At 45.7% G+C, this 13,068-nt stretch overlaps 1 protein-coding gene across 1 annotated transcript; it reads right to left on the reverse strand.

Annotated features, from left to right (window-relative positions):
* Nucleotides 1–1,467: 1,467 nt before the first annotated feature.
* Nucleotides 1,468–12,842, reverse strand: UCHL1 (ubiquitin C-terminal hydrolase L1). The gene is made up of 9 exons (XM_048510031.1): nt 12,687–12,842; nt 12,289–12,300; nt 11,118–11,246; nt 9,385–9,535; nt 7,977–8,062; nt 7,153–7,200; nt 6,684–6,753; nt 4,232–4,290; nt 1,468–1,904 (listed from the first exon to the last, which is right to left on the reverse strand). The coding sequence occupies exons 1-9, from the start codon at nt 12,717–12,719 to the stop codon at nt 1,818–1,820; spliced, it is 675 nt and encodes a 224-aa protein (XP_048365988.1). The 5' UTR covers nt 12,720–12,842; the 3' UTR covers nt 1,468–1,817.
* Between the last annotated feature and the right edge of the window lie 226 nt (nt 12,843–13,068).

Genomic DNA, 13,068 nt, shown 5'->3' on the forward strand with positions numbered 1-13,068 from the left:
GTGGGGGGGACGCACCGGACGTGCGCACTTGTGGGGGCGTGGCGAGGGCATGACGGGCAGACATTGGCGTGGCAGGGGCGGAGGATGCACCAGTGCACTGGGCACTTTTCCCCCTTGCTACGCCTCTGCCTAAATGATAGGGGAAAGGCAAGCTTTAGCAGGACCAAGACTGTCATATTGGGTAGGCTATGGTTGAAAAAGAACTAATTAATTTCTGCAGTGAACAGTGAGGATTACAAAATAAAAGCCAGAATGGTGGCAACTCCTTGATCTTCTGTATTCAATTCTGCATTTCAAAAATAGGAATGCTGGCCAAATATAGGACAACAATGCAGAATGCAGGCAACAGCTGAATACTTGGAGCTGCTATAGGGTGCCCACTAGGTGGTACTATCTTGTTTCTGAGAAGAAACCAAATAATCGTGTCACGCACCGAATAAGTGAAGGCACTAGTTATATACACGTATATTCTTTCCCTCTTATTATGTATTCCAACAAACACATTTCATACAAATTAATTATATTTTCAAGTAAATTCATCCGATAATGTAATCCAATATCAAATTCAATAGTGCATGAAAAATGCTTCAACCAAATAAATAGTCCGTATCTTCAATACTTTTAAACTTTATGCGTAGAGCATGGTCAAATGATGAGCTTCAAATTTCATTCCATTAATGTTTCGTAAAGAACAATCATTCTCCATATTATAAATACTTCCCAAACGCCTCGCACATTTCAAAGTGCGTTTTCAGAGTAGTCTTCCTCGGGAGAAGTAATGTTTTTTTTCTTTCAAAGCAAATATATTCATTGAGTTTCTGGAAACCAGATAAAACGTGGTGGGTTGGAAGTCCCTCTTAGCTGGTGCAGAACTCTTATAAAGCAGCGAACCTGAGAGAAGACTTTTGACATAATTATTGTTCTAGTGTCTTTAGTTAGCTCTGCCTTTAAAAATGGGGTGGATGGGGCTGGTTTGTTTTATTTACCCTTGTTCTTAATGGGAGCTGCTGCAGGCTTGTCTAGCTGCAAAACACCCATAAATACTTCTGTGTCAATAGGAGCAATGTGGACCGACCCCGCCCCCCTTTACTATACACTGGTCCACATAAAAATATGAGCAGATAGCATATTCCTCCACCACAGAATAAAGCATGCTGGACCTTCTTTGCTGTAGAATTCTCCACCTGGGTACCCCCCCCCCCCCCGCCCAAGTCCATTTGAAAGTTAAAATACGTTTGGGCATAAATGCTTTTGTATCAAAGTACCATGCTCAATAATGCACAAAAGTAATGGTTTTGACAGCAGCAGTGTGTAAAAATGAATGATAATATTCATTTGGAACTATATAATGCGGAAGTGTACGATTTTCTCAACCGCTGCACCTCAATTGACCAACTGTGAAACAGAATATAGCAGTTGTTACTTTCGAACATTCACAGATCCAACATCAGCAAGAAAGACACTGCATTTTGAGAGGCAAGAAGAGGTTTATTCGTGTGATGTCTTCAGTAATTCACAGCAACTGAAACTTGGGAGGCACAAGTCAAATAAGCCCCATGGAAAGTGTTCTTGAATGCATTAGAAGTCGAGAGCCTCAACGTCTGATGCAGCTGAAGTGTGGAAAATTTTGAGCGTAACCTTTAGGACAAGAGCCACAGAAGCTGCTACTGTGTGTGTGTGTGGAGGGGTGCTAACAGTTTCAGCAAGAGAATTTTTAAACTGGACCAAGAACAGCTGTCATGGGACAAGTACTAAAGCTTTGAAAGGTTTTATCTGCTTTTCGGGTTGGGCTACAAGACTAGTTCTTCTCAGCTTCTTCACGCGGACTTGCACAAGGCTACAGCAGAGAAGCGGACCTCTCCTTGCTCACGCTCTGTGAATTGCCGGCAGATCTTTGCAGAGGCCTGAGAGGGAACATAGAATTAGAAACTTGGTGTTCCATGCAGGAGATTAAGCAGTCATTGTGACCTTGGAGCACAGGACGTTTTGGGGAGCCACTTGGCAAAGTGAGCTACCTGGTTAAAACACCAACATGCATGTGTGTAAAGTCTCATCAAGTCAGGGAGCAGCAGCAGTGGTGTAGTGGTTAAGAGCAGGTGCATTCTAATCTGGAGGAACCGGGTTTGATTCCCCGCTCTGCCGCCTGAGCTGTGGAGGCTTATCTGGGGAATTCAGATTAGCCTGTGCACTCCCATACACGCCAGCTGGGTGACCTTGGGCTAGGCACAGCTTTTCAGAGCTCTCTCAGCCCCACCCACCTCACAGGGTGTTTGTTGTGAGGGGGGAAGGGCAAGGAGATTGTAAGCCCCTTTGAGTTTCCTACAGGAGAGAAAGGGGGGATATAAATCCAAACTCCTCCTCTTCTTCTTCAGGAGGGCTTTCAAGGCAAAAGATGTTAAGAGGTAGTTTGCTTTTGCCTTCCTCCGCATGACAAAGATCTGGAGACATCAGGCTAGCCTCAGTCACCCAAGTGAAGGTAAAACACTGATTTAGCTACGTAGATTAATATGAAGCCTGAAGCACAGAGTTCTCACAAGTGGCTGTGGAAAGTGCCATCACGTCATAGCTGACTTATCCTGACCCCGAAAAGTTTTCAAGGTGAGAGATGTTTGTAGGTGCTTTGCCATTGCCTGCCTCCATGTGGACTGAGAGAATCCTGAGAGAACTGTGACTGGCTCAAGGCTACCCAGCAGTCTTCAGGTGGAGGAGTGAGAAATCAAACCCAGTTCTCTAGATTAGAGTCCACAGCTCTTAGCCACTACACCATGCTGGCTCTCTGACTATCCCTTCACTGAAGATGTGTGTTCATTTTAACAAAACAGAAAGGGAAAGAAAAACTTCAGCTCAGAAAAGCCAGATAACTAGAAAGGTTAACAAAAAGCCTAATAACAGAATGAATACTTAATGGCTACATGTGATAAATTAGCATAACTAATACATTACAAACGATTTTTAAAACGCCATTAAAACCAAACACATTTTGGCCAATGAGCCTTCTCCAGTGGTACAAAACTGTTAAAATGCACACCATAAAGTTATTTAAAATGTAAAATACAACATTTCTGACGAAGTTATTAATGCAAACAAGAAGTAGAGCTGGCTCATTAACTAGATAATCCCCTTTCATTGTCAGAACAGGTAGGACCTTGAAGAATAATTTTTCAGAACGTGGTTGTGCCTGGTATGAATTTCAGTAAGCAAGGTCAGAGTGAATTCTAGCTCTAATGAAGCAAGACCCAACATGTTTGGTTTTAGTGGAACTTTTCAACTATTCGTAGTAAAAGTGTGGAAGTACAGGTGGCTGCGGGACCCATCTGGCATAGAATTGTATGCTGACAGAGAAGGGGGCATTCCAGAGGTTGACCCAGGGATGGAGATGACTGCAGGCAGCTTTCGCCCTTGGACGCCACGGCAGCTGGCTCTAGACTTGTGCCATAGTTTTTGTAGCACAACTTCCTTTCACCTATGGCAGGAGTCTGCAACCTGCAGCTCTCCAGATGTTCATGAACTACAATTCCCAACAGCCTGTGCCAGCATGGCCAATTGGGATTTGTAGTCCATGAACATCTGGAGAGCCGCAGGTTCCAGACCTCTGTCCTATGGGGTTTCTCAAGGGCAGAAGGATTTCACAGTTTTCCTCCTGCCTGTGCCTCACTTCCCTGCCCCTGTCTGGATTGGGTTGCCTGACTGCAAACCTAAATATAGGGCGTTTTCCCACTTACCAGTAGCTGTGCGCTACTGTAGGCAAGTAGCGCTGGGTCCCCCGGCACTCCCCACTACAGGGACGGCAACAACGCAGCCGCCCCGACGCTGCCGCCATTGCGCCCCCTCAGTGCGCGTCATTCCTGCCGCTCTTCCAAACTGTGCCTTTTGATGACCCCGTGCTCGTGGGGAAGCCCGGGCGCGTGCCAGAAATGACGCACGCTGAGAGTAGCGCGCGGCATAGGGGGGTCGTGGCAAGTGGGGAAACGCCCATAGTTTCGTGGGATTCATTGAATAAAGTGGGACTTTGTTCCACGTAGACTTGATGGGAATTACTCCCTCAGTTTTAAAGCTCTCTGACTCCATCTCTCTCTGATGAAACGACATATTCTCCCATTTGTTTTCAGAAGGGAAATATATGAGCAAAATATGGAGATCAAAGGAATGATACAATCACAGTTTGGAACTTAGCTGTTGGCCAGGAAATAAAATTGACTAGTGATGCATTCACTTAGAAAAAAGAACTTACCTTCAGCAGGGTACTATCTGAACTAGCTCCATGGTCTATGGGGAAAGGCAGTCGTCCATCTGAAAGGAATATGTGGAGCAGGTTTATACCAGTGAACCATAAGAATTTGCTGTAGAGAGGGTTTCTTGTTAAGTGGTTGGCAGAAGAAAAGCCTACATTTAGTCAGCATCTGAGAGGGGAAGATTGTGGGACTGCTTCACAGCAGAGCAACAGGTGAACTCTGCATTTTCCAGCTTGGATACTCCATTACCACCCAATCGTCTCATCCCACCTGGCTACCAGATGTTCCAGTCAGAAGAAAAGGCTTCTAATTTAACTTGCTGCTCTCTCGTAGTATATGTCCTTTTACCCCCTCCCCCCCTATTTCTTGTAATTCTGTGGCTATTGAGCAGGGAATTGGGAGTGAAAAATTGTAAGCAATAAAAGAAAAGGAAGAAGAATTTGGATTTATACTCCACCTTTCTCTCCTGTAAGGTGGCTTTTAAATTCATTTCCCTTCCCCTCATTGAGGTGGCTTTTAAATTCATTTCCCTTCCCCTCCCCACAACAGACACCTTGTGAGGTAGGTGGGGATGGGAGAGTTCTGAACCAGCTGTGACTAGTCTAAGGTCACCCAGCAGGATTTTTGTGGAGGAGTGGGAAACAAACCCAGTTCACTAGATAAAAGTCTGCTAAGCGTGTGGAGGAGTGGGGAATCAAACCCAATTCTCCAGATTAGAGTCCACCTGCTCTAAACCACTACGCTACACTGGTTCTTGAAGATAAAAGGATCTTAACTGCTACACTATGCTGGCTTTCAATTACAAAAGGATTAGTCCCTTACCCCCTTCTTGCAACTTTAGCTTGCTGCAAAAAATATGTGGAACAAGTTTGAAATGTGGGTGTCTGTATTCGCATTCTGCAAAATCACATTGCCATTCTCCGAGTAGCCTGTCAAGAAGTCATTTAATTTTTAACAAATGTTCATACTGGGAACCAGATGATAACAATGTAGGACCATATTCTGAACACAGGATGTGGAGAGCTTCAGAGAAAATCTCTTTCACCCCAAAGGGGTTGGCCTGAATCTTTTGGCTGCTTGAATCAAGGACTGTTTTAGAGGGTATAGGCTCACTCGATACCTTTTTCAACATAAAGATGACAGAAGATTTGAGAATTCATCTGCCATTGTCTTGGCTGTCTTTGTTCTAGAATACTCTGTTTGAATCCTGGGGCCTCCCTACTTCTCTCCCCAAGGCTCTAGGACTCAAATGGAACATTCTAGATAGAACAAAGATGGTCCAGGAAATGGCAGATGAATTATCAGATCTCCTGTCGTCTTTATGTTGAAAAAGGTATGCTCAAGGGAGTTGGCTCTTTGGGTGGGGGGTATTAAAGAGAGCTACCGGAAGGCCACCGACTTTGGAACCTACTCATGCAAAATACAGATCATGGAAGTATTGCTGCCTCTAAGGCAGAAGGAAATTCCTCTTTTACTCAGACTGCTACTACCAACACAGATTCAGGCTGCAATTCTAAAGACACTTTCCTGGGAGTAAGCCCCATTGAATAGCATGGTATTTACTTCTGAGTAGGCCTGCTTAGGATTGCTCCGTCTCACAACACACATTCAGGACACACCTTTGTTGACTGATTTATGGGCACGGACAAGGCCTAAACTTCAGATATGTTGGTTGAAGATCTGGCTCCTGAAATCGGGCTGACATGCCAATGATTGCCAAAATTCTGGTGACTCCAAAGCTGCCATTGTGTATGTAGAAGCTTAGCTTCTTTAAAAAGTACATTATGGAACTGCTTATTATTAAGCACATGAGGAAGAACTGCTGACTCCTAAGCCCCATAGCTTAGGGCAGAGGTGACCAACTTTGGCTCTTCAGATGTTCATGGACTAGGATTCCCATCAACTCCTGCTAGAGTTGGTTTGGGAGAACAATCCTAGCAGCCGTAGCAAAACTTCTCATTTGATTTCCTATCAAAAGTGCATCTCCAGGCAGGAAGAAGCAGCCCACTGGCTTTAAAAGAATGACATTTAACAGTTGCTCTTGGTTTTTTTGCAGTTGTTTCTAAGTGAAAAGCTCTCCCTGAATATAAGCATGGAACTGTACTATGAGTCATTCACACTTATAAAAATGTTACCCAGGGCTGTTATATTATAATAATCCCACCTCATTTTTAAGAGACATAACCTTTAACTGTTGTTAATGATCTATGTATAAAACCTTTCCAATATTTTTTAATGTTCTCATAGACCCTCAGTCCTCCCAGGCCAACATTTAACCATATTTGGCTGGCCAGTTGGACAGCTCTTTTGACCATTCACATAGACAATATGAAGCAGACCTCCCATTGACTGCAATTTAGCAGTTGAGGGATACACCGAGTATCCAGGATTTAGTCCTGTGAGAAACAAAGCTGTTACTGTTAGCCAAAAATAAATTTTAGACAAACCTACCCAGTTCATAGAGGTGGCCATCAACACTTGCAAAAAGAACGAAATGGAAGTTCACTTTATCATCTTCAACCTAAGGGAAGAGAAAATTGAGGAGTGTAGTTACACCAGCACAGAACGTATACAGGTGACTTTTTTTGGCTGTTCTTTTGCGGTATTTCCACGCTAGTAAGTAGCATGATTACCACACTTCTTTGCTTATACAGCGTCAACATGCAACTTTTCCTCATATTCTGAATGTGAGCTTGAGATATCTCCCACTCATACATTTTGTGAATTCCTCCAACCATGACACATCTTGACAGCAGATGTGTTTTTCTACTCTTTTCAAAAAAACTGTTCATGTTACCCTTAGCACAGATTAAAGACAATACGGAATCTAGAGACAAGGAGTATTATGATCCATTTTCTTTGCAAGCACCCTTGGTAGGCATGGCATCATGTTTATTTCTCTGATTGAGGGTTCATTTACCCGGCATTGTCCTTCCTGTGCTACTGCATTGTGGACTTCTTGAATGGCCTGGAGAAGAGAGAGAAGGAAAGTGTAAAGTATATCAGTGCAATGTATCACCAAAGGCTTCCATGGCCAAAATCAACTGGTTGGTGTGGGTTTTCTGGGCTGAGTGTCTGAGGCCTTCACACTGGGCCACAGAGAGAAACACATCTTACCATGACCTGCCTCTGAAGATGTCAAGCATAGATGCCGGAGAAATGTTAAGGGGAAAAACCTACCAGACCATGGCCACACAGCCTGGATATCAGAGAATGCCACAACAGCCTATAATTAAGGAATTTAGAATTAAAGCAGGGGCTAGATCAGGGGTGGGCAATTATTTTTTCCATGGAGCCGCATAAGAAACAGAAAATATTGTGGAGGGCCGGGCCAAAAGGCTGAACTCAATTCTGCATAATAGGGGCTGATAAGTGACAGACAGGTGCACAGATCAACTTGGAATCAGTGGCAACAGTTCTGCATACAACACTATTTGGCACAAAGAATCACAGGCTTAACCTACCTGCATAGTTGTCCAATGTGACAATCAAGCAAGTGGGGAGACTTAAGTCCCTTGACCTACTTTTTTCATCGACTGGTGCTTTTGAAAGCCCCACAGAAGCCGGTTGCCTTGGTTGCTGGCTTCTGTGGGGCTTTCAAAGGCGCCTCGCTCTCCAGCAAGGCGGGGGGGGGGGGCAGTCAGGGTCATCCGGCGGGCCGGATGTGGCCCGCGGGCCGTATAATGCCCAGGTCTGGGCTAGATGCTATTAACGTTCTACCACCCAAGTCATCCAGGTGCGTACCTTGTTATTCTCAAGTCGTTTTGCCCTCTCATCTGGAGAAAGATCTGCTGTTGCACTGAGGAACTCCTTTAGGGCAGAGCCTTTGTCTGGAAATAATGAAACAAATGTACATAAGTGCAGTAATACAGGAGGCGGGAACAGACTTCTGATACCTTTGCAAGCCTCCAATACATCTGTATTTTTCATCTTTTATTATACAATCTACAGTCAGCATTGTTGCATAGATGCTGCACAGATCTTTGCAAGGTTCTGTGCACTAGTCATTCCACCTAAGTTCTTCTCAAACACAAGAATTATTAGTTCATAAAACTTGCATGAAGCTCTTCTGGGTTGCCAGTGACTTAGGGGGTGTATGGCAACCTTGTCCATTCTTTATGCAAGGTTTATTTTGAAGCTAGAGGTAAAAATTTAATTCTTTCTATTTGTGACCCAAGCATAATGCCCCCTCAGTTTACTCCCATTCTACCACAACGCTTCAAGTTTGTATCATTCTTCCTCCTCTAAGCCAAGCCCTCTTTGCAGCCCATAACTACATCTCTGCAGTATGATAGATAAGTTTGCCAACTCTGGCTCAGGAAATTCCTGAAGATTTTGGGATATGTGATGCCACGGAGTCTGCTCTTTGAAACTGCCATTTCTCCTGAGGGAGTGATCTCTCTATTCCAGAAGAGCGCTAGACCCACCTGGAAGACGGCTAACTTAGAGTCTTTCTATTTCTCGCTACTCAGGTAGTCATATTAGAAAATTCTCAGCCTCTTCATCTTGAGCAGACAATCTCTGGAAGTGGGGAAGAGCCTACTAGCTGGCTAGCATCAGCTGGATAAGATCTGGCTGAACTTGTTTCTGCTCTGCTTACAGGTATTTAAGTCCTCAGCACGCCCAGAAACACAAACTTTGGGAATCTTGTCCTTTGGGCTCAGCTGGAGGATTGAAGCCTAGAACTGGAGGAGGGGAGGGATCGAAGAGAATTTCCACACAGAATTTCCCCCCTTGTCTTGTTTCTTTTTGCGAGGGGAGTGGTATTGTAAACTGCTTTGGGTCCCCATTGGGGGCAAAAGTGGGATATAAATAAGTAAATACCTGGTCTGGGCAGCCTAGCTTAGTTCAGATGCAGTACTTAGCAAGAGCAAAAAAAAAAGGAACCTTATCTCCCACACTGGGGACCCAGGACCTATTAAGGCTTGTCTCCGGAAACTGCCCCCCCCCCCCCCGGGGTGGAATTCAGCAGGTTTGCACTACTTTGGCAGAACCGGTTGTTTAAATGGTGCTTGTATACAACCAGTTGTTAAATTATTTGAATCCCACCACCAGAACCAGTTGTTAAATTATTTGAATCCCCCCTCCCCCCCCCCATCTGGCATCTGTCTAAAGTCCAGCAGCTTTGTACTGGTTTGCAGACAGTACTTACCAAATGATATTTTATCTTGATTGTTGGCTATCGCATGTATAAGGCCAACTGTGCCGCAAGAATTGCTGGCAGTCTGCTTCAGGAAATAGACTTTGGAGTTCACTTCTTGACCTTTAGTTTCTTCAATCTGCTTTTTTCTGAAGTTCTCATGCTAAATAAATCCAAAAACATAGTTGTGTAGTATTTCCAAGCAAACTGAAACAGTTAACAGGTTAGCACGCCGCATGTTTTGTATGCAGGAATTTCCCCCTAATGTGGTTGGGAAACCTGCAACCCATTCATGCCATGCATGGATCCACATATCCATGACAGTGCATTTGTTTGCCCCTAAGAAGAGGGGATCCCTGACCTGGATGGCCCAGTCTGGTCTGATTTCATCAGTTCTCAGATGCTAAGCCGGGGCTGCCCTAGTTGGTATATGGCTGGGAGACCACCAAGGAAGAGTCACCGTGCAGAGGCTGCCAATAGCAAACCTGTTAGGATTTTGCAAGTGCCGGCTTCGTTCAGTCAAGCAAGAGTCAACTGTTGAAGTCACATGACTAGAATCACATGAGCTTATCTGCCAGTTGGGATAATTGAAGCTTGAAGGATACATTTTCACACCTCGTCTCTGCTTTAGGTCACTTCACACTGGAATTCTTGATGTTACAAAGCCGCCTTCATGTCCTAGACCAGCGATGGCAAACCTTTTTGAGACCGAGTGCCCAAATTGCAACCCAAAACCCACTGATTTATCACAAAGTGCCAACATGGCAATTTAACCTGAATACTGAGGTTTTCGTTTAGAAAAAAACGGTTGGCTCCAAGGTGTGCGATACTCAGGCGTAAGCTTGGTGGTAGTCGGTGGCTTTGCTTTGAAGCAACTGTGCAACTCTTCCAACGGGTGAATCATGACCCTAGGAGGGTTTACTCCGAAGCAAGCCCCATTGCCAGCAACTGAGCTTACTCCCAGGTAAAGGATCGTGCTTTAGTTCTTTGCATGAAAATCAGTGGGGTTTAACAGCGCTTAACAGGGTTACCTACACTACTTCCCCAAAACTAGGTCTTAGGCTTAATGCTAATAATCAAGCCCAGCGGCCCAGGTCAGCCTAGATGTGGGGGGGGGGGGCACTCTGTTTGCGTGTGCCCACAGAGAGGGCTCTGAGTGCCACCTCTGGCACCCGTGCCATAGGTTTGCCATCGCTGTCCTAGACTGAAGGAATTAGGCCATCCCACTCCAGCTTTTTGACCATTATGCATAATTCTGGGGTGATGCCCCCACTCCCAAGCAAGTGAGCTCATCCTAAGCTTAATGTTTATGTTGGGAAACTATATTGATTGCTTTGAGATTCAAAGCAGCTTTCAAACTCCTTCCCTTCCTCTCCCCACAACAAACACCTTGTGGGGTAGACAGGACTTAAAGAGTTCTGAGAGAACTGTGCCTAGCCCAAGGTCACCCAATAGGCTTTATGTGTAAAAGTGGGGAAACAAACCTGGTTCAACTCTGTTCATGTGGAGGAGTTAGGAATCATGGTTCTTCAGATTAGAGTCCATGTGCTCTTAACCGCTACCCCACACTGGCTCACCATCATAGAAACTTACTTGGTGACCTTAGACCAGTCACACAAACTCAGCCTCCCTTGTCTCACAAGGTGGTTTTCAGGGTGAAATGGGTGGGAATTTCTTTAAGCCACGTGGGGTGAAAAGAGGGCTATAAATGTTATCTAGTGGGTTGTTCAGGACTTTATACTCACCTGAGCAGTAAGGGGAAAGAGCAGCAACAGTGCACAAGTAGGGTTGGGCACCGAGTTCAAGGAATCTTCCTCAAACCCTAGCACATCCACAAACCGCCAGTTCGGACTCACTCCTAGACGAGTCAGCACCTGCAAGGTAGGAGAAAGACACTGTGCTGAGCCCAGAAACATAAGAGCATCATTCCCAAACATGGCTATCATTCCTGTGGATCAGAACCACATCTCGTGGAAAGATTTTGTCCAAGGAAGTGTTGATAGTCCTGAGCCACCTTGATTCATTTGTCCTCGAAGGCAAGTAATCGACATTGTGAACTTGACCTGTCTTGGATTGGAGGCTGTGTTTGTGTATGACTGGACTCCAAAGTGTCTTTTCAGCCTCTGACGTTATACCAAGCAGGTGTCAAGGCCATTTGAAGCCTGTGAGCAATTGCAAAATATCCCAGCTATGTACCAAACCCCAACAGCTACAGGGAAAAGCTGGTACTCCACCACACCCAGTTAACAGTAAGATACTGAACCTTTGTTTTTCCCCACAAGGTAAACTATTGGAAAACATGTGGCCTGTAGGCAGATGAGTGGTTGTGGTACTGGAGGGGCTGGAAATAGCACTCATATAGAAAGGGGGGTATGTTTAAGGAGGAGACTCTGCCCACATTGTCAGTAGGTTCTTATGGGAAAGAGTCAGGTCCTATCCACAGGACAAAGGATGCAATTCTTCTGTCTTCCAGCAGTGAAGGGCAAAAGCCCCTCTACTCCTGTAGGAAAGAAAGGAGGAGACACACAGAAGAGGCTTTTCCAGCCAGACCTTCCATCATCCTCAGACCCTCTTTCGAGCAATAGCTCCAGTGTGACACAGCACAAAACGTGCGGCAGCACCGCCACCTGCTGCCCGTCCCGAGAACAGCCAGACAGCTTCCTAAGGCTTCCCGGGGGGAGAGGCGTCACCCCCAACCGTCTCCCCTTTTCCCAAGTCACCAATCCGCCCACTTCCAACACTGGGAAGGAGTTGAGCAAGATGAGCAAGAGTCCAAAATGCAGTCGCTTCCTCGACACCCCCTTTGCAGCTCTGCAGGAGCTTTGTGGAAAAGGAGCAGAAGGCAACGGAGAGCGAGGAAACGCCCATCTAGCAGAAGAGCATCTGATTCTTCCCGGAGTCTGGATAGCCACTCACTTTGTTCAGCATCTGGAACAGAGAAGCATAAGAGCGGTCAGCCTATCTAAGGGCGGGGCCCTCTCCCATCTTGTGGCCAGCATATCTCCCATTGTCAGGATCGGCTTCAAATCCATACTTTTAAAAGAGAGATTTTCCCCCCCATTCTCTTATTTCCAGGGGAGTCATAACCCAGAACCCTTTTCAGTCCTCCTCTTCTGTTAGCAGCCCCCACCCCTCATTGCTAGGGCACCTCAAACCATCACAGCTGAAAGCAGACGCTTACCCCTGAAGAGCAGTTAAGAGTCCTAGGATTTCTGTTGTTCTCCTCTCCCCAACACGTGAGCACCTCCCTTTTAGAAAAATACCTGCCTCCTCCCCAGTTATACTGACTTCCAAAGAATTGCCATTTGCCTTACCTCTGGGTTGATCTCCATGGGTTGCCACACCATTGTTCCGAGAAGCTCTGATGCTTAACAAAACACAGCGAGAGGAAACTGCAAAGGACGCCGTGCTCGAAGCTGAGTTGCCACCCGCCTACTGCTATATAATGCCGCCAGGCTGACTCATTGCCAGGAAGGAGGGGGGAAGAGCTGGGGCAAAACCACTCCAGGAGAAATCAGTTCCTTGCAGTTCACCCCCTGACTTTTGGGAATGGTTCGTCCTTTCCCCTTCCCCTTATTTCTCCTTGAAAAAGCCAGCAACCTATGCACTTGCAACTTTTGCGTTAATTTTCGCATTGGAGGGGAGCAGAGTGCTCACCAGAACAGAGCTGAGGCTTAGTACGGTCCTGAGTCTGCT

The sequence above is a fragment of the Sphaerodactylus townsendi genome, linkage group LG10 (genome assembly GCF_021028975.2).
Source record: "Sphaerodactylus townsendi isolate TG3544 linkage group LG10, MPM_Stown_v2.3, whole genome shotgun sequence".
NCBI classification, from domain to species: domain Eukaryota; kingdom Metazoa; phylum Chordata; class Lepidosauria; order Squamata; family Sphaerodactylidae; genus Sphaerodactylus; species Sphaerodactylus townsendi.

Coding starts and splice junctions, on each gene's coding strand:
- UCHL1 (XM_048510031.1), bottom strand. CDS start 12,719: ATGGTGTGGCAACCCATGGAGATCAACCCAGAG. Junction 6,754..7,152: donor CACAGGAAGGACAATGCCGG/GTAAATGAACCC, acceptor CTCTTCCCTTAG/GTTGAAGATGATAAAGTGAA. Junction 1,905..4,231: donor CAGATAGTACCCTGCTGAAG/GTAAGTTCTTTT, acceptor GTTCCCTCTCAG/GCCTCTGCAAAGATCTGCCG.